Source organism: Amblyomma americanum, chromosome 2 (assembly GCF_052857255.1).
Source record: "Amblyomma americanum isolate KBUSLIRL-KWMA chromosome 2, ASM5285725v1, whole genome shotgun sequence".
NCBI lineage: Eukaryota > Metazoa > Arthropoda > Arachnida > Ixodida > Ixodidae > Amblyomma > Amblyomma americanum.
The window spans coordinates 104954346-104981050 of record NC_135498.1 but is presented as its reverse complement, the minus strand read 5'-3'; the positions used below and the strand labels follow the sequence as shown (position 1 = coordinate 104981050).

The 26705-nt window shown below is 45.0% G+C and overlaps 2 protein-coding genes across 2 annotated transcripts in view; one reads left to right on the top strand and one right to left on the bottom strand.

Annotated features, from left to right (window-relative positions):
* Window positions 1-961, bottom strand: part of LOC144121719 (beta-1,3-glucosyltransferase) — a 50340-nt gene extending 49379 nt beyond the window's left edge. Inside the window, exons 1-2 of the mRNA XM_077655077.1 lie at window positions 724-961; window positions 523-629 (exon numbers count right to left, since the gene is read on the bottom strand). Coding sequence (XP_077511203.1) covers window positions 523-629; window positions 724-817 — 201 coding nt within the window. The 5' untranslated portion in view covers window positions 818-961. The remainder of the gene's footprint in view (window positions 1-522; window positions 630-723) is intronic.
* Window positions 962-1169: 208 nt separating this feature from the next.
* Window positions 1170-26705, top strand: part of Rnp4F (RNA-binding protein 4F) — a 56614-nt gene continuing 31078 nt past the window's right edge. The window contains exons 1-13 of the mRNA XM_077655067.1: window positions 1170-1339; window positions 1765-1891; window positions 2007-2111; window positions 4117-4301; window positions 6102-6207; window positions 9061-9185; window positions 11595-11756; window positions 14341-14479; window positions 20143-20259; window positions 21278-21349; window positions 23038-23096; window positions 25286-25395; window positions 25866-25978. Of these exons, the coding sequence (XP_077511193.1) occupies window positions 1187-1339; window positions 1765-1891; window positions 2007-2111; window positions 4117-4301; window positions 6102-6207; window positions 9061-9185; window positions 11595-11756; window positions 14341-14479; window positions 20143-20259; window positions 21278-21349; window positions 23038-23096; window positions 25286-25395; window positions 25866-25978 (1573 nt within the window). The 5' untranslated portion in view covers window positions 1170-1186. The remainder of the gene's footprint in view (window positions 1340-1764; window positions 1892-2006; window positions 2112-4116; window positions 4302-6101; window positions 6208-9060; window positions 9186-11594; window positions 11757-14340; window positions 14480-20142; window positions 20260-21277; window positions 21350-23037; window positions 23097-25285; window positions 25396-25865; window positions 25979-26705) is intronic.

Genomic DNA, 26705 nt, shown 5'->3' with positions numbered 1-26705 from the left:
TTCATTGTATTACGACATCGTCACCCTCCATTCGCACTCTAGGCCACGGTCATATTACCGCAGGCAGACCTCTCCACTTTTCCTTTCATTTAATTAGTTTCTGTCCCTCTCTCCACCTATGGGCACATTTTAGCATAGTTGACTGGTTCGGCAGATGTGCGCTTTTCATCGCGTTCGGCATACTGCCAGCTACCAGTTGTCCGTTGGCGGGTGGGCTTTCCAAGAATTAGCTAGTTAAGCACCGATAGCTAATCATTCAGTTAATTACAGTTGATTCCTTGATTACTTTCAAGTTAAATATTTGCCTCCTGCTGTAGATACATAGCACAAGAATTAACAGTAACCGTGTCGGCTCTTTTTCAGCAGCACTGGAAGGCAAGGACGGAAATGGTTTTCAGGAATGATTGTGGCGAGGCAGCGGTTTCGTTTAACCGTTTTTCAGTACTTATGTAGATAGGATGCCATGCATCTAACAACTGGCATGCACTTACAAAGCGCACAAGCAAAATCGTATACATGTACCATTCTCAGCGCCGCAGCTTGCTCCGCTATGCTTGACGATAGTTGTTCTGCCGCATTGCTGCTCATTGTGCTGTCTTGGCTCAGCACGATGACGACAATATCAGCATCTGACAAACAAACAGCGCATACACTTAGCTGCGGCGATGACAGGGAAAGCTCTTCTTGTTCAGTTACTTGCACAGGAGCGTGCAGCCCGCTTACCTCTCTTCGTTTCACCAGTACATGGACCAAAAATGTTGCACAAGAAAAAACTGAGCGAAAATATTATTGTCGTCCTTAACGGAAGGGCAACCATGATACTGACTTTATTTACAATACAATCTGACGGCTTGTAAAACACTTGAAGACGTCAGCATATTGCACTGCCAGTACCAAACGTACGCATCGCACACACCCACGATAACACGACACTCGATAACCGCCGCCGGTCAACAAACCTGCAATCGCTCACGCGTCGCTGGCGTCGCTCACAGAGAGTAACCCAAAAAATGTGATCGCAATTCAGCAAACACAAAATAATTTTGTATTTTTACGAATTAATGTTATTGCATTAAAAATATTTAATTGTTAATTATGTAAAAATAACGGCAGTTTTGGTTTTAGAACCTTCAAAATTGTAACGTTTTTGTCTGCCGTGCCGAGCTTTTGGAGCCTCTCAAGAAACATGGCGGGTCTTGAGAGTAATTTAAGCGAGGAGTTGGAAGCAAACCACGGAAATAACGAAGATGATGCGATGTCTGACGGCAGCTCTGACTCAGAAAGTGACAAAGACATCGACGCTGAAGAAGAGAAACAGATCGGAGAATTGCAAGAAAAGGTATGAACAACGTGCGCTACTTTCGTGTGCCGGGCGCACGTTGCCTTGTTGACGTTTTATTTGCGGTCGCAGCGTTGTGATTGCATCTCTTAATTTATTTGTTTGGTAAAGTAGTTGTGATCGAACGGACATTTCGGGGAATGACAGTTATCATTCGAAACTTGTACGTAACAAGCGGTTGCGTAAATGGTTCGCCGTACTTCGTGAATGTCCAGCAGATTTAAGTGACTACGCACTCTTATCATGGTTTGCGTTCATGAGCATTCAAGGACATAGTGCTGTACCGTCGTGTACCACTGGATGGTGCTGCAGTTCTTGTCCCTTTTCTTGCCTGGCTGGAAGCTACGTTCCTTGCCTGGCACCAGCCCTGGCATTCACAACAATTCGTGCACTGTTAGCAAACTTGATTGTGCATTTACTTGCAGGTGACTGCCAATCCATACCATTATGACAGCCACATAGCCCTGATCGCCTACTTGCGCGACACTGGGAACCTTGAAAAGCTGCGGGATGCGAGGGAGGCGATGGCCAAGGTCTTCCCTTTGACACCAGGTACGCCAATAACAGCCAGCTTGGGAGTTTCTTGAATAGCTAGACGTTTCCCTGGCGCCAATTTGAGTCTCCATACCACAATGAGCTCCATGATTTTTACCGTTGCCGTCGACAGAGTTGTGGCTGGAGTGGATCAAGGACGAGAGCAGGCTTTGCGAGAGCAACGAGGACAAGGAGAAAGTGATGTCCCTGTTTGAGCGAGCTGTCCAGGACTACCTGTGTAAGTTGAACCCCGAATTCAATGTCTGTGACATTTTTGCAGGTGTGATCACAGATCTCTTCTAGGTGCTGCGGGACGGGTGGGTGCGGCGAGGGCACTTATGGTTGGCCATTGCTCTTCGCACATGGTACAGTCAAGAGAATGCTTGCATATGTGCATGAAGAGACTCCTTTTGATGGTACTACTGAAAGCGTGGGTGGGGATGTCGGGAGGCCATACTTTAGTGTGCTCCCTTTAATGTGTGGCCTGAATGCCAGTGAAGACGAGTGAATTTTTGTGTGGATGAGGGTTGTTCAGCTGGAGATACCAAAGTAGCGGGCCACGCCAGGCATTTGAGCAGACAAACTGTGAGTATGGGTCCCACTCGGCCCCAGCTGGCTCTTATTCGTTTTGCTTCATTGTGCTGTAGCAGTGACACCTCTGTTGTCAGAGTGGCACGTTAGCATTGGGCCCCAACAGTTTGGACACATACCAGGGAAGTTCTCTGCAGGTGCAACATTTGGCCTTAGTTAGATGCCAGAAGAGTTCTGCAAGATCCAACAGGCAGTTTACTTCACACTTGTTGATGTGAAGAAGGCCCGGCCGCGGCGCTCGAATTTTGATGGAGGCAAAATTCTAGAGGCCCATGTACTGTGCGATATCAGTGCGTGTTAAAGAACCCCAGGTGGTCGAAATTTCCGGAGCCCTTCACTACGGCGCCCCTCATAGCCTGAGTCGCTTGGGGACGTTAAATCACCATAAACCAAATTAGTATGGAGAAGTCTTAGAGAAATGGTTGTTCCAGATAAATATGTCAGGGTTATTCAGGAGATGTATCAACAAGGCAGGACAAAAGCATGCAGCTGCCTTGATGAAACTGGAGGTTTTGATGCGACAGTGGAACTGCACCATGGCTCTACACTAAGCCCTTTCCTCTTCAGTGTAGTAATGGATGACCTCACGGAGCAGGTTAGAGCAGTACCTTGGAGTATACTGTATGCTGGTGATATACCATGGTGTTCAAGGGCCAGTGAGAGTTGAGAAGTACAGCTGGGGACCTGAAGCAAAGCACTAGGAGAGTTAGGACTGAGAATCGACAAAATACTACACTGCTTTGTAATCCATGAAATCAAGTGTGGAGAACTAAAGCTACAGGAAACCGTAACCAAGATAACAACGTATTTCAAATACCTTGGCTCAGTTGATGAAAGGGAGACACGGCAAGGAAGTGACCCATAGAATCGAAGCTGGATGGAAGAACTGGAAGGTTACTTCAGGTGCCCTTTGTGGCAAGAAGATCCCTGTTAAGCTGAAGGGTCAGATCAGTGTAACAGTGGTGAGGTCAGCAATGTTGTATGGAACCGAAGCGATACCGGTAAAGAAGGCCAGTGTGCAAAAGATAGAAGCTGTAGAAATGAGGTTGCTGAGATGTATGTATGGAGCGGGAAGAAAAGACACAGGACACACACACACGAGGGACAGAAGTAAGTAAATCCAAGAAGTAAGGCTGTGATGGTTTGGCCATGTAATGAGGACAGGACGATGAAAACATTGGTAAGAATGTGAATAAATAAAGTTTGTGGGAAAAGAACCAGAGTATGACTTCAGAAGAGGTGGTGAAATGATGTGGAGAAATATCTAAGAGGGAAGAAGTTCAAGGCAGAATCGGTTAATGATAGAGTGAAATAAAGAAAGGTCATGAAAAACAATGACAGCACATCAAAATGTGACAAAGCTGCAAAGAAGAGGTAGTATAGAAAAATTGACAGCCGCAGTAGTCGCACAGTGGTGTCCATGGACACAAAAAGAATTAGATCAGAGTGGACACTTGTATAGTAACAGTGATTTCTTGTTTTTCTTTATTGTTATTTATATAGTTTTTGCTGTTATCATGTCTCTTGCTGTTGTACCTCTTCTTTTTGTTGTTGTTAAAGCATGAATTGTAGTCCTGGCAATGTAATTCTCATTCTTGCTTTCTTTTTTGTGGCTGCTGTTTTCCCCCCCCCCCCCCCGTGCAACTTCTCAGCGGTGGCCCTCTGGCTGGAGTATGCGCAGTTCTCCATCGGCCTGATGAATGCCAAAGAAGGGCTCGACCGGGTGCGGCGGGTGTTTGAGCGTGCCGTCACTGCTGCCGGCCTGCACGTCTCTCAGGGTTCCCTTCTTTGGGAGGCCTACCGCGAGTTTGAGGTCTGCCTCCTGGCTGCTGTGCAGGTGAGTGGCAGTCCAGTTACCACATTACTTCGTATGCTTGTAGTTGCCTCATGTATATACAGTCGCGGACAAAAGAATATGGACCACGCTTCGGCAGTCATGGTCGTCTAATGCGTTACCAAGCTAAAACTAATGGGTGTTTGATGCATGTGCAATATTATTTACTTTTGCCTTTGCACATAAAGGCAGCAAATGTTTCTATTTCTGCTACAGAATGCGACAGAAGAGTTTGAACATGAAACCGTGGTCCATATTATTCTGTCCGTGACTGTATGTTGGTAAGTGCATGTTCAGTCGACTCATTGTCGTGCAACTAACCTCTTCATGCGTGAATTGCTTTTTGACAGTGTCGTGAGTGATTTCATGGGAGAGCTTACGATTTGATGGAAGCCACTGGAATCGAAAAGTAGTCAGTGTGACCCATTGCATTATAAGCCTCAGGCCATCCATTCAGCATGCATTGAAGCAAGACAGAATGTTTGCCAGTGGGCTTTGAACCAGTGTTATGAACTTATGATGGTTGGCTGATTGGGAGTAGCCTGACACACAAGCAGCTAAGGTGTCGCTGAAATGCCAATACCTGGTGGTTTGTTATGTGCTGAGTGGAAAAAACAAGTTGCATGTCCTGGAGGCTGAGGGAAACAGCAACATAAACACACACGTTGCTGGCCATATGTTATCTTGTTGGAATGCTAGAAAGCAAATAAACCCAGCATCTCTGGAAATTGAGAAAACATGTAGTAGTGCCTGCTGATCCATTCATTTTCAGATTTGTATTTACAGTTTGTGCACTGTGTGTGTGTGTGGCAGTCCAAAACTATAGATGCATCTTGCAGATGCAAAAACATGTTTTATACTCACTGCAGCTTTTTGCAGAGAGCATGATTTCTAGTAGCTGTATAATTTTGCAAGAACCTGTATTTTCCTGGTGGTTGCGATGCGTGATGTGTGTTAGGCATGTTCTAGGCTCAAAGCCTTTCAGGTCTTAAAAGCCTTTCATACCTGAAAACCTGAAAGGCTTTCAGGTCTAAACACAAATCATGGAGGATCCGTTATTATGCGTGCACTTTTTCTGTAGTAGAGGCAAGGTTGTAGACAGGAAGTACAAAAAAGAAGTGAACAGTTAAGCTATCAGTATATTGTATATTCATTTTCAAGACAGAGCTGTGCAAAGATTACGAGTGGTACATTAGTACCAGTGATCTCAATTTCCATGATTTCAATGAAAAGAAATTTAGCACTATATTCTTTGAAGGACGGATACACAAAAATAAGACACATAACACCTTGAGTGCTGTCTCATGTGTTTTATTTTTGCATGTCCATCCTACATAAAATAGCGCTGAATTTCTTTTCATTGCAATCACAGTGAACCAACTACAGCATATATTGTGACATCAGCATCTTTTCCACTGCTACCACCTGGTTTGGGGCTCTGAAAGAATACAAGGGGTCAGCATAGTCAATTGCGAACAAAAGCTGTGTCTTTTGGATTTTTTGTTTTCTGTTCTTTTATCAAAAAAATCATTCGAGTCATTAGCAGAAAATAAAACTGTGTATCAGTCCACACAGAGTGTGGTGCTAGGCTGGTTTTGTTGACAGGCTTCTCCATGTTGATGACACACTACATATGAAGCTTCTGCATATTCACTGCAGATGTGGTAGAGAATAATTGGAAGGGAAATATCTCATCTTGCTGATTTTTGTTGCCAGCAGTCATTATAGTGTAGGCGAGGAGTCAATTGTCCCGTATTTGTTAAAAGTTAACCATATAGTAAAGCCTGTCTGAATTCTCTGCAGTCTGGTGCTAGTGAAGACTGTCCACAGGAGCAGCGGGAGCAGTATGTTGACCAGAGGAATCGTGTTTACAACCTTTTCAAGAGGCAGCTCTCGGTGCCACTGTTTGGTGAGCTGTCTTGTCTTTGCACAGCTGTCAGTGTTCTCTGTGTGCTCCTTCTAAAAGTGTCCCAGCAAGCCAGTACTCTTTTGCAGCTGTGTGCAGCACTTCTATGGCATATGTACTGTTGCAGTAAAACCTTATAAATTCGTAATTCAAGGAAATGGAAAAAATGTCCAGATTATTTGGAGGTTGAATTATCAGATTGCTGCCAGAAAAAGTGTCAAAGCCGCTCGCGTCATGCTAAATTTATTAGATGAAAAAATAGGCAACAGTCGTATGCTTTTGAGGCATAAACTACGCAGCAACCATGTTTTTTTCACAATTCCGTCAAATTACTTTAATGCATTTCACACTATCAGGAAGCAGCACTGCTCCATAACGTTAAGGGTCTTCGCAGCCTCTTTCATGGTGCAGTGCATTAGCAGTGCAACCTCCTCACAAGCAGTGGTGGCACGTGTGAGACTGCTTCTCCGCATCAACAGCAAACAGCACGTGGTGAGCGCACAGTTTCGACACAGTGGATTGGCAGACAAATCACAAAGACAGAAGTGACGGAAGTGTGAATTGGTGCTGGCGTGGCATGGCATTTCGAAAAAGGAAAAGACCTGCAACAAATTAATTAGCTTTTTAAATGGCCATGGACCCTACATGTAAATGACAAGGAGCAATTGGCTCGGCTACCTGGCTGGCTGATGCGTGGCTGATAGTTGACGTCACTGTGACAGGGCGACAAAACTCTGAAAGTGAAACTATGCGCATGACATAGCGACGGGGCCCCTCCAATTGTCGTTATACTTGCTGTCGCGTGCATGTCAAAGGTGCATGGGGAACAATGCACTATGCAATTTAGGCCTGAGAACAGGTATTTGGAGGATTGCTATCCAAGTTGGTCATATCTTTACTTTTGCCACTGAAAAGGTGTTTGTATCAAATAAAAGGTACACTAAAACACAAAAACGAACCCATCCTGTTTACAAAGTTTGCAGCGGCAAACACTAAAGTCCAGCAGAAAATTACCGCATTTCACCACTACTGCAAAGTGCATGATGCATGTGTGGAGCTTTCAGTATTGTGATAGAAATGCCTATAGTAACCATTTAAGTGCATCTAATTTACTTTGATTCATCACAGTGAGTGGCTACACACTCATTTCAGTTAACATTTCCTCAAGATCTCCTGAAGTTCATTGTGGTGGTAATTCACTGTACCTATTTCAGGAGCAATGGTGTTTTCTCATATATACTACTGCCATGTGTTGAAAGCGAAAGCCACTGTTGTCCGCTGATGAAAGACATTTTGACCTAGCTTATTTTTGCCACTGTGGAAGTTGTTGCAGGTATAGCTTGACCAATAGATTTGCGACTGAATTTAGGTGCATGCATATGACTCTTCTGTATTTTAGCTGTTTGATATTTTGTAGATGGATCCCATACCTCGCTAGTTTACTGTAGCTCGGGGTGTGCTGACAGCAGATTGGCTGTTGATCTTATCTTATAGTCAGAAGACAAAGGTTGAGCTTCTGCTTTAGCTACCAAACTTTGTGCTCTTATGACATCCAGAGCTTTTTACATGCATGCCGCAATACGAATCTTTGTATCACGTGCAAATACTAGGAGTAGGTAACTAACTCATGCTGCTGCATGATCTTAATAGATGGGCATTGTATTTTTTAATGCGAAAGCATTAGATGGCTATGTCGCGTCAGCAAAACCTTCTCCACACGATTGTGTTGTCCCATAAAGATAAATTTGAAAAACTTTGATTATAATAGTGCGTGATGAGATCTTGCTGTGGAAAAAATTTGGTTGATGAATTGCAGTTAGTGAAATAATTAAACTTGGAAATTACACTTGGGTGTCACAATAGCCACGAATGTCGAAATAGCACCTTGCCGTCAGGAAAATGAAAAAAAAAATAAAGAAATAGACTGTGTACTGGTGTCGTGGAAAAAAACCCGCATTTTAGAAAGTTCCATGCTTTCGCGTTCCTCCATGTAAGCAGCCTTAAGCACCTTGGTAATTTTTGTTTTTCTAGTTATTGCTGTGTAAACTGTTTTTTGCATGGTTTAGTTAGGTTTTTTTTCTCTGAAACAGCAGTCGTGGCTAGTGTTTCGGGCCATACTGAGGGAGGCCCGATGTTCATGACTTGAAACCTTTGACTTGAATCTGAAAAATGGATGGAATGGGATATTGGTGCGAAATATACCTCAGGTGCCATGAATGCAGCTTAAAAACAAGACGGGGACCATCACTCATCTCTGAGTGACACTTGAAGTTATATGTGACATTTTGCACTGTGTACTTTTATGAATTGCATTCTGTTTTTCAGGCGTGAATGATTGTGCGTAGGTAAGTTTTCTGTCAGTACCAAGATAAACATGCTTTTTAGGAGGTCCAGAATATGAAATGCAGTTGAGTGTGTTTTGCAGTTCTAGGCAGGCAGCTTCAATCTGACTTCTTCCAGTGTGCAAAGGTGTAAATGCAGCTCTTAGTAAGCATTATCTAAAGTAATTCCGGGTGAAAGTATTTGAATTCTCCAATAGCTGGGCGTCTTTTTGATAGACCATAGTCCAAAAATCTCACAGCGTGTGCACAATATTGAAATTGGTCTCCATCTTCAAAATTGTATTTGCTAACCAGTATACATATATATGGATAGGGTCTACTCATGCCAATATACAGTCGAACAATGAACCATGTTCTTCAAAAAATGTGATAAAGACACTTGAAAGATGCTTCACTACCAGCCTTCAAGGGGCATTTGCCATTGCAGTCCTGACTTTTGGCTGGTGCTGACGGAATTGTGGTGTGGCCATTTTTTTTGCTGGCTTTTACACCTGTCCCCTTGTGGCTTGTGCAGGCATGGAGAAGACTTACCAGGAGCTGAAAGAGTGGAGCGAGGCGCCCATCGAGTCGGCCGTGGAGCAACAGTACAAGAAGGCCAAGCTGAAGCTTGACAAAGTGCAGGAATACGAGACTGCTCTGGTCAGTGGCGGTGCTGGCTGTGAATGTTACAGAGCTTTGCTCTTTTAAACTTTATGGTAGCGTTAAAACGAGCGCAGCCATTTTGAAAACTGTGACAGGTAATGCAAAGGCATTTCATATCACTGCGCCACTGGAATTCTTTAACAACAGACTTTTCAACGCAAGGGTCTTTGGGGCATGCAACACAATCTTTGTGCATGCTTTTTATTTTTCCCGGCTCTTGGGCTGGAGTAGAATGCACATACCTGTGCCACCCATCAGCCTTATTGTCATAGCCACCAAAACCGCTGCAGTGGGCTGACTCATTTCGAGTTTTGACACAAAGTCTTATTCTAATTTCACTAAATTGGCACCTCAGTGCTTGCAGAGTGCTGCTTTGTAGTTTCTGAGCTTAAAGGGACACTGAGGAGAAATTGAAGTTGGCTTGTATCCATAGAATAGCAGCTCCTGATCACAAAAATACCACTCTTACTGAAAACAAAGCTCTTGTAATGTAGAAAATAGCAAGAACCAAAATACAGGTGTCGCCGCCACAGGCCAATCTCGCAAGTACAAGAGTGATGACTTCCTAGGACAAGAGGCGCCACCTTGGAGGAATTTTCTTTACTTCATGGAAGTCACGAATCTCTGAGGCTTGCTAAGGAAGGTTGCACCCCGCACAGCTAGCCGTCAGAAATCACGGAGTCTGCGTTTACGTCACGATTCACGTCACTCCGTTCTGTGACGTCATAAGAGTTCCCTGAGTTTGAGTCAGAGGAGCGGGAAAAACTTTTTCAACTTCGAATCCAAATTTTTTTGAAATAAATGCATCTTTCGCGCCCGGACAAGCGGCAACAAAACCATGAAATGCCGAACTATCAGATTTTGCTAACAAAAAAAATTGATAGAGTTCTCCTCAGTGTCCCTTTAACTGTGTATTGCCCAGGCATTGAAGGTGTCAGATAAAAGCTATAAACTTCCAGGACATCATAAATTGTCCCTTAAATGCAGAAATGCACAAAGCTGGGAGACGACAGTTTACTGTATAAACGCTTCTAAGGGCCGCACTTTTTTTTAGAGATTTGAGGGCCAATTTTGGGGGTGCAGTTCATAAACCCGATCTGCAAAAAAAAAAAAAAAGAAAGTTAAAGCAAAAACACATCAATCAGGAAATGAGCAACATTTATTCTACGTTCAGTCGTCACTCGCGGAGTATTCCGACTCCGAGCTGGTGCTGTGCTCTGGTGCACACTCATCCCTCAAGACGCTCAGCATGTCTGCTGTCAACGCGTAGCCGTTGTTCCATGCTTCCATCACTTAGGAGAGCAGCTCTTCTTCCAGTTCGGGGTAATTGCACGGCTTGCCTCCGAAAACTCGCTTTTTGCAGCTTGTGTTTGTCAATGCATCCTTTTGGTTGCACCATCGTCGGACGCACTTCTCGGCCACATCGAATTTCCTGCCCGCCGCACGCTTGCCGTGTTCGACAGCAAGCTCCCAGCCGTGTAGCTATTAAGGTCCTTGCCCATCGTGCTAAGACTGCAACGCTCGGTGGCAGCACACAAAAGCCACAACTGCAGTGAACTACCATGCTTACACTACTCCCGTGCCTTTGACAGCCACAGAACGAATGGATGGATGGATGGATGATAATGGCCTTATCCTTTGTATTGGCGGCAGCTTGCGCCACATAGCCTATACTTCCCCCATTTTAATTGACTTTTTTTTTCCTTTTCCTTTTATTTCACTCTTAAAATGTCTAGTTTGACTCTCTTTTTCCTTTCCAGATTCACCCCTCCCTTGATTTTCTCTACCAATCTTCTAACCTCCCCTTTGGCAATGTCACGCTTTTCTTATCCATTTGCCCGTCCTCCCCAGCAAATCCCAGCGCTCTCTCTATGTCTGTTGCTGTTCTCTCGGGGACGGTTGGGCGGAGTTCTGTGCATCTCAAAACCAAGTGCTCTGTGGTCTCCGTTTCCATTTTACAGGCAGAGCACAAAATAGCCACTTCTTCAAACTTGGACCTTAAAAGCTTTGGTTCTCAGAGGCTACAAATATGCTGGCAGGTACAATAGATCAAGAGAAAAATTTACATTTCTCTACCATCAGTGAATACAACATTGCAACCACTTAAATTTTAGGCTCTTATGCCATTGTGGTTAGCTTTTACATGAATTTGTCGTTCAGGAGGCATCCTGAATCTCTAGTCGCTGTTCCACTTTGACCTTGCTTTGAGGGAAATGTTGCAAAAAACCGTTTGTTAAAGCGTGTTGGCAGTTCGTGCCACTCTACGAGCAGAAATTGGAAATTACTTCCATTTTTACCATTTTTACACTTTGTACCATAGGCACAGGTACAGGTGAGACGATGGGCATTGTGGGGTTAATGCAGTTGACCTGTTTCTCCTCCCCTACCTTTCTTTTGCCTGAGCAGCTGTGCGAGGACACTGGTGTGCCTGACCTGTCACTGTACCTGCCATACCTGGAGTGGGAGCAGGGGCAGGGGGACCCTGCCCGCATCCAGTGCCTGTACGAGCGTGCCCTGGCCCAGCACTGCCTGGTGGCTGACCTGTGGGAGCGTTACATGGCCTACCTGGTGCGCGCTTGCAGTGCACACTTTTCTTTATTGGCTGCACACATTCCGTATATACTCATGTAAGGGCCGTACTTTTCTTCCGCAGTTCATGTGGGCGCACTCCATTCTAGATTTTTGTGCAGCTTAATGCTTTGTCCTTTCTGGTACGAATAGCGAGCGCACAAGATGAGTTAGCAGCTCTGCAGAACCGCACGTTCACGGTTCCAGGCGGAGTCCGTCGCTTGGGACGAAGGGTTGCTGGTCATACCCTGTGTCGCAGACAGTTATAGTCTGTCTGGTTCCAGTGTAACATACCATGTGGGCAAAATTATGCACACATGAAGCAATTCTTATGGCGATCTTTTTTTTTCCTAATTACCGGCTGCCAAGTTTGGGTTGCGGCCCTTACACGAGTATATACGGTAAATCTATTTCTTTTGATCACTGCGTGTGGACGTTTGGGTGGGTTATGCAGAGTTGATAAATTTCCGGGGATACTGTGACTGCTGCTGGCAAAGGACAGGGTTAATTGTAGAGACATGCGAGAGGCCTGTGCTCTGTAGTTGGTGTAGCCAGGCTGATGATGATGATGATGATGACAATGATGATGAGTTGAAAGTGCTACTGAAGAAGCTATCCACTTTCTTTTTTTATGCATGTGAATGTTCTTTCATGCATGGGAAATGAAAGAGCAGAAACTTCTGAGGTGCACGTGCATGCCTGCTGTCTCTCATTAAACACCTCCTTAGTTTGTTGCTTGGACTGGGTGTAAACCATATGACGGCTGACCATTTTAAACATATGACGGCGTGAACACCTTTTACCTGTTCCCCAAATCAGTGGGCCAGAAACTTTGTTTGCTCCTAAATACAAGTGTGACGTTAATAAATACATGGGAGACGTTAGCTGCAGCCCCGGCTCCTCCTGACAACAGCCTATTGACTAGGATTGCTATGTTGAGATTCTGGCTTGGCGCCGCTGCGGTGGCTTAGTGGTTATGGTGCTCGGCTGCTGACCCGGAAGACACAGGTTCGATTCCGGCTGTGGCGATCGCATTTCGATGAGGCAAGATGTCAGAGGCCAGTGTACCGTGCGATTTCAGAGAACGTTAATGAACCCCTGTCGGTCAAAATTATCCCCAGCCCTCCACTACAGCATCTTCATAGCCTGAGTTGCTTTGGACATTAAGGGGAAGCTGAAATGGTTTTCTGAGAATTCGAGGTTATTCAAGAATTCGAATCTAAGGAACTTCTAGATAAAGCATGCAAAGTATTTTTGCGCTAGCATTTAAAATAGTGACGTAATCGTCGATTAAAACCGCGACGATGTTTAGGCTTCTCTTCACTGTGTTGGGGAAGTGCGAGGAAACTCATTGTGACATCATTATCACCGAAACTTCAGATGTCCGCTGCCTTTGCCTGCATGCTGCTTTGCATCTTCTGAGGCCGCGAGACAATGCTTTGTGAGATTCGCCTTCAGTAGCGTTGGTTTTCTTCCATGAAACAACTGTTTATTCGCTGGAACCGTAGTGCTGTCGCATGTGACGTCATTATCGGGACCTTTGCTCCTCGCTGTTCACTGCAGAGAAGCCTCAACGCCGACGCCGCTTTATTCGGCGATTACACTGCCATTTTAAATGCTAGGGCAAAACGATTCCGCAGGCTTTACCTGCATGTTTCACACATTCGGCCCTTTTAAACTCGTCGAATTCTAAAACCTCTTCAGTTGCCTTTTAAGCCCTGCAAAACTGCCAAACCAAACCAGATCCTGGTTTGGCTCTAAATGTACTTGCCAAGCCATACAGGCTTTACTTGGCTGTTTTTACCCAGCAAGGGAATTTGCTCTCAGCTATAAATGGCCCTTCTGGCTGCCAGCTTTATAGGAAGGCTCGGATCCATCTGCATCTTTGGCATTGATAATATTTGCTGTTCTGCCTCCCAAGCCCAGCTTAAAGTGACAAGGCAGAGCTATGTAAGACGACTGCCTTTTATAGGGTTTACCTCTTTCCTTCAGAGAGATCTCTTAGATGGTCCTAAGCATCCATGTGCCATACCACCTCCAATCTGAGAGGATTTGTATGCTTACACCATTCTAAGAAGGCACTCTGTAGTCTTCATTCATCCTTACTTCTTAAGGCTAAAGTTGTAAGGGTTCTTTCTTTCGAATGTGTGGAATTGGCATATGCACTGTTATTACACTGTTGATATTGCAGATTTTTCTGTATAAGGATGTCTCTATGGGCTTCTCCTTCTCAGTGGGATTCTGCTGTTGAGTGGAGCGCATAATATGCGTTGCAGTATGTTATAATACCTCCCAAGTGAATGATATTGAAGACCCGAGGTCTTCTTTGTTGCTTTTCCTATTCTAAGCACCTTGTGCTTTTGGGAAGCGGGCTTTGGAGATGATGCTGAGGATTGGTGAGAACCTTCTTGTTGGTCCTAATGAGGACAACAAACATGTAGGTAGCGTCACCATTCAGGGTAGCAGCTGCGCCATTTTGCTTCGCACACTCAGCTTCAGGGCCCCACAGTGTTATTCTATAAGCCTGCATTTTTGGCTGTATGGGCTGTATGGGTTACCATACCTCTTCTGCCTTTTTCTGCAGGACACACAGCTGAAGGTGGATTCGGTGTCCCTGCCCTGCCATGAGCGGTCCGTGCGCAACTGCCCCTGGTCTTCCAGCCTCTGGGCCTCCTACCTCAAGGCCCTGGAGCACTCGCATGCTTCACACGATAAGGTCAAAGGTCAGGCGGCTTGGTCACGCTCTGCTTTTATGTTGTCTGGTTGTGTACTTGCAGCATTTGGAGTATGCATGCGTGAGATAGAGAGAGAAACAGTACTTCACATCCGAGTGAGAATCTTGAGAGGGTTTTTGGTCAGTCTTCTCCATGGTGAGAAAATGAGATGGAACAATAGCGGAACGAGAGGTGTCAGTCCAAGGTCCAAGTAATAACACGGAAAGAATACAAGAAACAAGACAATAAAACACAGCCCTTAGCGCAAGGTTGGCAGTAAAGAGACTTGCACGAGCATGCGAGATTACATCTTTTCAGGCTTGTACCAATACAGTAAAAGCTTGTTAATTTGAACTTGAAGAGGACAAGAAATTTTTTTCTAATTCATCGAAGTTCGGATTATGCAATGGGTGCTAGAATGAGCAGTTATAGCGCCCCGCCGCGCGGGCAGAACCCGAAAGATCACATCTAGGCTCTTTATCGCGAGCTAGGCGCTACTACACATTTGTGGTGTGCATATTCTGAAAATTAAATTCATCCGGTCCTAGTGGCAAATGAAATAAATTGATCGGCCAGTTATGCTCCAGAAACAAGTACTGGAATGCATTTGCGTGAGCAGCGAGGTTTAGTGCTGGAATATATCACACAATTTATGCTCCAAAACATGTTTAGTTACGGGGAACGGTTGTCAAAATTAAAAGTAATCGGCGAAGTCCATTTGCTTGCGTTTCTTCTGCCGAGACTCCATCTGCATCATCTGCAGCTTGCCCAAAGCTCCTGCGCAACGTCGGAGTTTTCATTGACAGAGAAGTGACGTGCTGCAACATCGAGCTCCGACGCTACTTCATGTGCACTTGGCGGTGGCATAGTCTCGTTGCCGCTGTCGGACTGCGACGTCCGCTGGGAGCATGCAGCTTCAATTATATCGGCGTCACTCAGGGCTCCAACGTCTCCCCGCTGCTGTCCACGTAGCCCGCGCTGGCGGCACCAACAAAAGCCGTCATCGCCCGATCCGCCATACTACGTTGTTTACAGCACGTGATCGCGACCCAACCAAGCCAGCAACCACGGCACAACGAAAACCAGGAATGGCTCGCGCCAACCGCTGAAGCATCAGCGGCGTGGGCGAGTGCTGCGGCAGTGAAAACCTGCTACGGCATGCACCGCAACGCGGGCTCCGTGAGCCTCGTGCACTCTGCTTTTTTTTTCTTTTCCATTGTTTTACATCTCTGGTAAATTTGGAGCGTGTTTTACTCGCTATGGGTCAACTTATATCTACGAGGAGTGGTGTCAGCCAGTGGCTCCTAGTTTGAATTAACCGTAGCGGATGCTGGCTTGTTCGAATTATCGGGAGTTTCCCCCCATTGAAATACACAGGGCTGTGCTGGGACCCGGGCATCGGTTCGAATTAACCGAGTTCGAATTAACAAGCTTTTACTGTATTCGATAATTTCGAATATTAGATCGATAATAAATTATTCGAAATTCAGTTCGATCCAAATGTTTGGTATTTTAAATCTCGAAGTATTCGCCTTGAAAAATTAATGTTTCCGAAACGCTCTCTTTGTATGGTTTGTAGCTCACTTCCTGTTAGATAAAGCATGCGTGCAGCTAAAAGCAGCAGCTGACCACAGGCTGATGCATTTGCACTTAAGAACAGTAGTCGGAGGCAAGTGGCTATCGAAAACGATAAAATGGTGCAGCTTCCATGACTCACTCACTTGTGGCCTGGCTGACTAAGCGGCACACCAAACTGTGAACAGTTCTGTAGTTTCAGATCTCAGTGGGACGCACATTCCAAGGCACGACCTGGGGAGTACGGTTTCAGAAGGTACCGGAAGAACCTGAAGTTTGCTCTTTCGTTACTGGCTGTTCATCCAAGAAAATGACCATTAGCACATGCCAGCCGTGTGTGCAGGTCGAGTTTTCGTTAGTGGTACCAATTTTTATTCAAATTGAAACATCCCTTTTTTGACGCGTGCTCCATGAATCGTGGCGGAAACAGGCGCCTAATACCCGCGGGTTGTCCGCACCGATCCAGACCGTTCAAATGGGTCAGCTTTGTGTGTGTAGGCTGACTCTTTCAATTTTGGGTGCTTAGTTTTGGAAAAGGTGGACGTGGCATCAGTGAATGCAACAAAGGCTCAATGAACTCTCATTTTTATGTAATGGCCTTGTGCACCAAAAGTATTCCAGAAATGCTTTGTCCAAGCCATTTAGGGGGCTACAACAGCAGCTGTGTAAGTGTGTAAGGCGTTTTATGCTCACTCTCTCCCGTCGATGGGAGAGTGGGAAAGTCAGGAGTGAGAGCCGTCGTTGCTATGGCACCATTAGCCACAGATAGTGCAGCAACGATTACAGGGAGGAAGAGAAAGATGCAGAACCGTGCCGCGTGGGCGTAGGCAGGAAAGTTCGAGTGAAAGAAATAGCGAAAGTGGTGTCGCGGCTTCTTGAGGTTCCGGCAGCTCGCGGGTTGTAGAGGCAGGGGTGAGAGAGAGGTTAGCACAGTGGTTGAACGGGGTGAAGAGAAGGGTCGCTGGACATGGTGGTGGAGCTTATCGCATAACAGCAGCCGCAGCAGCCACATGAGGCTTGGGATCATCTCAAGCAGGCAGCTGTGGAGTTATTGCCGCATTGAAGAGGCGCGAAGAACAGGAGACCACGACGGATGTTCGCGAAAAGTGTCCACCATGGGATGCTCGTTGATTTGCACTGCTGGTGGAAGTGGATATTTTTCATTCCGATGGGATAGTCGAATGCGCACGAGACAGAAAAGCAAGGCCATATGGCTATTGTGCGTCACCATGGCTTGTCTATAAATGCTTGTGCCAGTGCTACCATCCTCGTTGCTTGCATCAGCCACACTGATCTTCTTAACCCCCTCGAAACGCCACTTATGCCAACTAGCTTTCACTGATTATTGTGCTGAGCAGGCAAGCTTAGCTGTACTAATTTTTTCAGGATTGGATCTGACAAAATTCACACAATCTGGTGATGTTTCTTTTTATGCATATCCAATAATTAATTTCCCAGAATTTCGATGCAGCACCGTAGTGTACAACACTGACTAAGATTTAGGAGTTGCCATACAGTACGCTGTTCAGTTATTTAGACGTCATTGGTATTCACTGCGGCATGCTTGCTGCCACGTCTGAACATTCTTCCGTCACATGCACTAATGAATGCATGTGATGGGGCAGCAGCCATTAGACATTGGGCTTGTGAAAGCATTTACAGTGCTGTCATCTCTGCACAACATCCTTCAGATTTCAGAGTGGTGTGATAATACAGAAATGTCAGAACATTACTACCAGCCCAGCCTAACCTAACAACGTAACCTAACCTAACCTAACCTAACCTGATGATGATGATAGTGAATTGTTATGGTGCAAGGGCATCTGCGGCCAAAGAGCGCCATAACACAAGGTACCGTATATACTTGTGTAAGGGCCGCAGTTTTTTTCCGAGATTTTGACAGGGTGCGGCTATTACATGAGTCAGGCCTATATCTATCTGCCGAACCTTCGCACTGTTGCTGTGACTGTTCTAAAATATAAACACTAATAAATGACCGCACATATTTTATTCAAGGAAATTCCTCATCGCTTTCGCTCTGGCAGCTACTTGAAGAACTCATCTCATGGACGCCTTCCCAGAGGTAGTCATCTTTGGTGCCGTCCACTTAGTTCGATATTCCATTTACCTTGGTTCGAATTCCAGTCTGTGCCGAACGGAGAGCGCGTTTTTTGCTTTAAAATTCGGATGCGGAATGCCCATGTAGTGAGCGATGGCAACGGCTTTCACGCGGATCATCTGCGTCGACACTGCATAGCCGTTTTTTCTTAATGTCGTGACGTACTCCACAAGTTCCTTTTCAAGCTCCGGAAACTTGCACTACATCCCGCGGGATGCTTTCCGGTTTCAGTTTGTACCAGCGAGCTGTTCTTTCTGGTTGCTCCACCGACGCACACACTTCTTTTTGATGACGAACTTGCGTCCAGCCGCCCGCTTGCCATGTTCTTTGGTTTAAGCAACGACTTTCAGCTTGGAAGTCCGCAGTGTACGAAGTCAAATCTCTGCCCGTCATCACCAAGTGGTAAACGTAGGCTGCGATCTACTGAACAACGCTGCACACAGTAACCACAACGTACCAACACACTGCCCAAGACCACAGCACCACAAAAAAAAAAAAAATGGCTCCCTGAGAGAAACGGTTGCAAAAGCAAAACCACATCCCCACGTGATCTCAAAGCACTGATGATGACAGGGGGCTGAAAGCAGCTAGCGCCATCTAGTAGCGACATGTGAAATTTAGCTTTTCCTGGTGCACGAATTTTTACAGTTTACTAAGAAAATTTCGGCTCCAAAGATGGAAGTGCGGCCCTCACACAGGGGTGGCCCTTACACGAGTATATACGGTATTTTTCGTTTTGCTCAAGGTGGGGTCAAAGACCCATTTCCCTGGCATTTCACCCTGATTAATACCTGTGCTACACGGGCATTTCGAATGCCTTCCAAACGAATGTCATTCGACTCGACTGCCAAACCTGCGCTGCTACACGACGTTTTTGAACGGCATTCGGTTCACATGACATTTGAGTCGACGGAGCTCCGCGGAGACATTCGAGAATTTGGAATGCCTTCGAGGCGCAAGCGCGACTACTCTCTACCGCCGCGTCTTCGCGCCATAGGTGGCAGCATAAGTTTTGAAGAGCAAATACGTTCGTTAAACGATGAAATTCTAAATACTATTTATATACACTACATGGATCTTTCCCAGAAGTTTTGTTAGTAAGCAAATATTTACCGCATACTCTGGAACCCATCTTAGGAAAGAAAGGCAGCCATTTTGGCCCGGTGCCAGTTTTTTTCACTTTGCGCTGTTGCTTTTGCTGTGTTTTGTCTTTTTATTTTGTGTGCGTGTGTGTCTGTGTGTACATTTTAAGTGAGCTTTTTTTTTATTCAGTGAAGTTTATTGCGCTTTTTCGTTTTTTGTGACACACGCAGGAGATAGAGCCCAATGTAGCCAACAGACCGCACACAAAAAATGGCAGGGCTATGGGCTTGGGCCTCTGTTAGAACAGAGGCGTTTGGTAATGAATAAATAGTAAAATTTATTAGAAATGACATATTATTTTTAAAAGTAGCAATTTTATAGCGGACTGTAACTATACAAATTAATTGTTGCTGCTATATTTGTTTAAAACAAATCTTGGGGGCAGCAGCGCCCCTGTAGCTTGGCGGCAGAATACTGAAGCTTTCGAATGCTTTTAGAATAGTCGTGTAGCACCGTGCGGGTCCGTCCAGTCCGAATGCCATTCGAAGTTTCGAATGCCGTTTGACTCGAATGTCAGTTCAACGTACCCGTGTAGCTCAGGTATAAGCCTAGCACCATGCCAGGGGAAGCTTGTACCCATTGCACCGTTGGTGGGTACCCGGCGGCACTGGAGATCGAACCCCGCACCTCCCGCATGCGAGGCAGATGCTCAACCTCTAGGCCACCGCTGCGGTGCCAACTTAACCTAACCTAACCTGCTGCGTGATTTTTCAGAGTCCAAAAAATGAGTCAGATGGCAGCATATAACCAAATGCGACACACTTGACATTGATATAGATTCATGGTGATGGTGCTAACCGGCATGTTTCCTATTTTCTCTCCCTCCCTTTTGCAGAGACCGTGGAGCAAGCTTTGCAGGCTGGCTTCAGCCAGGGTGAGGACTACCAGCGGGTTTGGCTGGCCTTCCTCGACTACCTGCGCAGGCGTGTGGAGGCAAAGTCTGCCATGGAGGGTGTGTATACTACTACTATACTCGGTGTGCCTCTATTGCCTTTCGAGTTCACAAATTTGTAATTGGTGCTTGCAGGTCATCATGACCCCTCCTGAGGATTATCAGATCAAGTGTTCAAATTAAAAAATATATAAGAACAACAACAAATCTAGTGCCAGAGACATTAAATATTGGTTGCTCTAGTAAGTTATGGACAAGCCGTCACCTAGTTTCTTAATAATGATTCCAACTGGCGAATTGAGGATGAGCTATAGCTGGAGCATGAAGGAGGCAGCACTCACAAGCCTGAACTTGTTACACCTGGTGCCATCATAAAGTCAGCACAGTGTGGCGCTCTTGCTTTTCATTGTATGGTACACGTGTCTTTGTTTACACAGGTGCCGTATTCCAGAGTGATCATTGTTAAGAATGTCACTTCAAGTATGCTGCTGTTAGCTAGAGTAGTATAACCGGGTGCAAAGCAAGGCAGTGTTTGGAAGACACGTCTTGTTCACATTTTGACATCATATACATAGTTGCTCAGTGCACCTATGTGGATGATGAATGGAGTTTATTTCCTCACGGTACATTTGAAGCATTCAAGTAAAACAATCTATGTGTTAATTGCTACTGCTTTTGCAAATATGCAAAGCGTCATTGGCGATTGTGACGCTTTGAGAGCGAGGGCTTGGCTGGGAATGCTTGAGCAAATGGTTACAGTAACAGCTTTCTCTGTGGGCGATTGTCAGTTCAGGCTCTGATATTTGCTTTAGGTAGCAGTAGCCAGTAACTTCTGCAGTCAAGGTCTGGAATGTAACGGCAGGCTGCCACCTTATTTCCCTGATGGGAGTGTGGGTGTGTCAGTTTTTCTCCGCTCCCACTAATCACTTAATTTCTTCGCTTGCATTTGCTCCACTCTCCTTCCTGGAATAGTCAAGCTTTTTTTCTGCCCCTTCTTCTGACAGCTGCCAATCTGCTCCTTTCTTTTTCTTTGTGTTTGAATTGTATGTTTGTGATGAACTAATAATTGCCTTTGCAGAGGAACTGATGGCTCCCCATCTGGAAGATCTGCGAGCAGCTTTTCAGAGAGCAGTTGAGCACCTGACCCAATGTGAGTATCGTGGCCACTGTGCTTGCGCTTTCTTCCACCTGCACCACTTTCTCATTCTTTCATTTCCCTCTTCAAAGGGCCGCAGCCCTCTCACTGTGAATGCCTTGCATTGTTTGCTATCAGTGATTCAATGAGGCTGAACCAAGAGCTACAGGGGTCCTGCGTTGTGTGTTTTGCTCAGTTTGGAATTTTTTTTTGTAAGAGGCTTGCATGTTCTCAGAACATGTTTGTATACTTGTGGGAACAAAAAGGTAAAATCATCTGTAAAAATGTAGTACAGTTGACTTTAGATAATTTTGTTTGAATTGTACAGATTTCGAAATGACGAGAGTCGTTTCGGAGGGCCTAAGGTTGATGGTACCAATGTACAGGTTCAAATAAACCGAATGCCCTGAATTAAGTGAGTTAGAATTAATGAGCATCAACTCTACACTAATTAGAAAATGAATAAGCATACCGGTATGTTGAGCGTATGTCATGAAACTTGGAAAGTAAGCTGTTTAATTGAAAAGTATTGGGTGCTTCCAGTACACTCCCAGTGACAACACTGACATGCAAGGGATGTCCCTACAAAATCGTGAAAGGATGTGCGGATATCTCCAGGAAATGTGGTGAAAGTCACATGGACATCCCTCACATATCTTTTCGGCCGCACTTTCTGTATCCAAGGGAGGTCTGTAGGAAGTCCCTGAGGATTTTCCTAGGCCTTAACAAAGACATGTCGGGTATTGGTCAAATAAAGTTTAATTTGTCTGGGGATTTTTATGGGTGCAAAAAAAAAATTGCTCTGCCCTCATGGAAAATATTGGCAAAGCTAATTTACATTTTTATGGGTAAATCTGCACAGCATCACATGCTCTCACGGCAAACATGTCGAAAAACAACTGTATGTGAAACACAGATCAGGCTGCAGAAACGCTACAAATTAGAAGTCATGCAGCACTAACAGATTAAGCGCAGATCCACTGAACGAAAAATTTCCAAGAGCTTATATATACTCTAAATCTACCATCCTTTTGGAGCCAGTATTTCTTGCACGTTAAGCTATATTATTTCATTTAGTTATGAATCTGTGGTGACACAAGAAAGGAATGAAAATGAGTGCACCACGTTGCAGGTAACTTCTGTTAGAAAAAACGTAAGCATCCTATGCCACCTTTGTCGCGAACGTAATGAGCCGTGATTCAAGTAAATGTCCGTAATATTGTTATGAAGACGAAGAAGAGGGCAGTGGCGCGGGATGGAGCGCTCGCGCTAGGCCCGCAGCCACTAAATCATATTTTCATCTGTCATCATGTCATCCCGTTCCTTAGCTTGCCACCTTGCAACATTATCACCCGAGCGGGATATCTAGCAGATAACTTGTGAGGACATCTAAAACAAGGACTTGCCATGAACATCCCTCGCAAGTACTCAAAGGTGTTAGGATACTGTATTTGGCTACGATCTGGATATCCGTGGGACCTAGTGTTGTCACTTGGCTCTGTGTGTCCTTTAAGTGTGTTCAGTGCTCGAACTTTTCTTTTGGTAGTCCCTAAGAATTTCAGGGAGATTAGCTATGCTTTGCGTTGATCTAGGCTTTTAGAGCTAGTGGTGACGTTTTTAATGAAAAAAAGTGATTTTGCTGCTAGCACAACTCCTCGATTCCTTGATCGCTTATTTTTTTATTTTTATTATTCTTTTTTCAGATTCAGCGACAGATGGTGACATATGTAGCCCCGTGCTAAAGTACTGGGCAAAAGTGGAGGCAAGTATGGCCACTAGACTTTTGTCGTTATTGCCAGTCCCACATGTAGTCACTGTCTTTTTGAGGAGCCATCCTTGAGCAGTGTTTGAGTATATGGTCATAGCCTATTTCCATGCATCTCTCACCTGGAGATATTGTTTTGTGTTGTTTTATGCATTGATGCGTGTGGCAGCATGGCCTGTTTGATTCAAGCAGTCTGAATGGAAAACCACTTTTCCTACAAGTTGTGGGTGAGGTTTGAGGTTTGAGCAGGTAGTAAATGAGGAAAAATTTTCAAAATTATGTTGTTGGAGCAGGTGATTCAATTAGTTCTATACGCTGATTTATGTGAGTTAATATTTAAACATTTTTGTTGTGAACATGCAGGCTGCTAAGTTAACGCAGAGGCTAGGGCTTGTTGGTACATCTTGGAATTAGAAATTAACACAGAGGACTAGAAATGAAGTTGATGGCTCGCCAAAAAATATGGTGCTATGTGTCATCGACTTCACTCTTCATCTGGTGTGTTGCATTGTCATTACTAATTCCAAGATGTAGAGTGCACTACCCCTAGCTATTTTTCTTGGAAGCCTGCTTCCAGTATAGTGTATGTTTTGCAGCAGTGGTGTGGTACATACAGTATTAGCAATGACACAAATTGCATGTTAATCATTAGCTGTTAGTTGCGACAATTTTGCCTTCTATATCCATGTGAACTCGCTCAGACCAGATTTTGTCTTACCTGTGTGGCTATTCAGGTGCTTTTGATCACTCTCTAGTTAGCATCATCATTGCGTTTGTTACATACCTACTTGTGCAAGGGTCAGATTTTTTTCTTTCTTGTGATTTTGATGATGTGACCTTACCTAGGAACAGTATCATGAGGTTAGTTTTTTTACCAGTTATGTAAGAACTGCTTTATTTATGTTGTATAACGCTGTGTAATATTTGGTGCCCAGTTGCAGGTGCCTTTGTCAGAACCATGGCCATAACATCTGAGCCACTGTTGCTGGTGCATTTTATTGTTTTAAATTTCTTGTAACATTAAAGGGACTATGCAGTGAATAAAAAGTCCCTTGTAAATGTTTTCACTGCTTAGAAATGATGCTAAGCAGCATTCACACCAAGTATGAGTCTTCGGAACTGAGCCGGCAATTTATATGAATTTTTAAAAACCGTGTTTTTTAAAATTCGCGGGCCGATTGGTGCGCTCGTAGTGACCGATTTTGAAACTAAAATCGTGAAAAAAGACGTCACTGTACCCATGATGTCGCCAGGCCACCACACGCTCAAATTCGCTGGAGCCACGGCAGCCACGACGTCACGGGCACACTTCCGGTAGCCGTGAAAATCGTCTGCTTGTGCCGCCGCTCGACCCTCTCGGGCAAGCACAAGCCAAGCCATTGCCTTTGCGCATATGGTTTCAATTTTCCTCTGCCGCCTCGTTCTGTTGGGAGTTCTGGAGCCACTCGCAGTGGCTCGCCGAGTCGCTACTATCGTCGCTGGCGTTCAGCCGGTACAGCGTGAACGCATAGGGCTCGATACCCATCGCAGCCGTAAGAGCGAGCAGTCGCGCCTTGAGGTCCGGCTCCATTACTGTTAACTACAACAGACGGCAAGCAAAGAAACCCGACGCGCGCCGCAATCACGCCGCCGACGCTACTGCTGGGGTGCTAGGAGCGGCAACCGGAAGTTGCAAAAGGAACGTCAGCGGATGACGTATTCATGGGTGGGGCCCAGTCCCAGAGCTGTTTTCTTTATTTTTGTCTGGTGCCCCGCGTGTACGAGTTGAAGGGGGAGAGGAGGAGCGTAATTTTTAATTGTCTATATCTTCGTTGTTATTGATGCTAGCTTAAAAATTTTTGCAATGGGGTGATGTGTGATGAAATGCCTGTCTCATCTGCTTTACGTAATCTTGATTAATTTATTGCATAGTCCCCTTAAAGCTTTTAACAATTTTGCGCACCAAAAGCTAAAGGGGCAGCTTGCACTTTCACTGGGCAGAAAATGATAAGATGTGTATGGTTGTATGGTATGGACGCATTATTTGCTGGATTTTCTACTGTTTTATTTTTTTTACATATATTTAGATTCCAATTTCAGCATGTCCCTCGGTCAAGTTGTATGGCGTATTGACAACTTGTTCTGAAATCAGTAAATTGAAAAAGGTATTTTTTGTATGGAAAGTTTTGTCTTTTGTGGTGATGCAGGCCAAGCTGTGCCACAACTTGCCCAGAGCACGCGAGCTGTGGAATGACATCACCCATCAAGGGCGGGCTACTGATGCCCAGACGTGGCTTGATCATGCAAACTTTGAGAGGTGCCTCCTTCTTTCTTGTTTACTTGTTTGTTATAGTGCCTCTTTTTATTCTAATGTAAATTATTTTTTGGGGTGATAGTGAGGGATTTCAAAAGGCAATCTGGAATAAAAAAAAAAACTGCCAAATGTTTGTGTTATGCTGTGCTGCCTGACGTGCTAAACTCAATGAAACTTGTCGCTGTGCTCCTGTCTTGTCTTTTGCTAATGCACGAGGCTTACAGTAAAGCCACGTGATGACATATGACCAGATGTTGACAATCTGCGCTATTGATATTTTATTTGTCAACGCAGTCTTCATTGAGGGCCACTCACATGGCCCTGTGATCACCGTCATAATAAAAGAAAGTAATATCTGTGCCAGGAGCAATAAATGATGAGTTGAAATTGCATCACTCCTGGCTGGAAAACGGCCCTATCTAGTTTGAAGCATGGAACAGGTGAGGCGTGAACTCGCCTTCTTTTGGCCGCAGGACCTTTGGCGATGACAAGCACTACCGCAAGGCCCTGCTGCGAGGCATGTACGCCACCGTGGACTGGCCCGAGAGCCTTGGCGACCTGCTGCTTCTCTTTGAGAGGGAGGAAGGCAGGTGCCTCCTGGCTGCGTCCGTTTTGTGACCACCCTCCCCATCCCCCACTGCTCTTTTTGTTCTTGGTATTCTTCCTTTCCGTTCACTCTGCTTTTTAACCAGTTTCTGCTAAGCACAACTTCTGCCCTGCTCACATTCCTTTTGTCAGAATCTTTCTTCGTGGGGCAGTGCATCCTCTTTCAGGTTAATTTTATTGTGGTTACACTCTGTGCACATTGCATGTTTTTGTGCATGCGGCATCTACTATAATACCTCGTATTGCTGCTTTCAGGAGCATAACCATCATATTGCTGTGTTCTGGAACATTGTGACAATTATTGTTGGCAGCAGCCTTTTGTCACTATCCTAGTCTGTGAAGAAGCATGTTGCTGTTTTGGTGTCAGTACTGGTGCCTTGTTTGTGCAGACACTGAAGTGCCAACATATTTGTTTGTTGGTCAGTAACATTTTATTAATGGTTGGTAAAGACAGCTTCTCATCAAATGTTTCTCTGCTTAAGCCTCAGCGTTTACTTGCATCCACCTATGAGTTGAACCAACAGTCGCTTGCTGCTGTGTCAGCTGGCACATTGTGATCATTTGTAGTAACTGTTTACTTGTGCAGGTTGTGGTTATAATAAATGTTGTCATTGTTATTGAACAAACATAATTTGTGGCTAGGTATGTCATACTGGCACATTCCCATGTCTCTCTCTCTCTCTCACTTTGTCAGAGGTGCAGTGCCT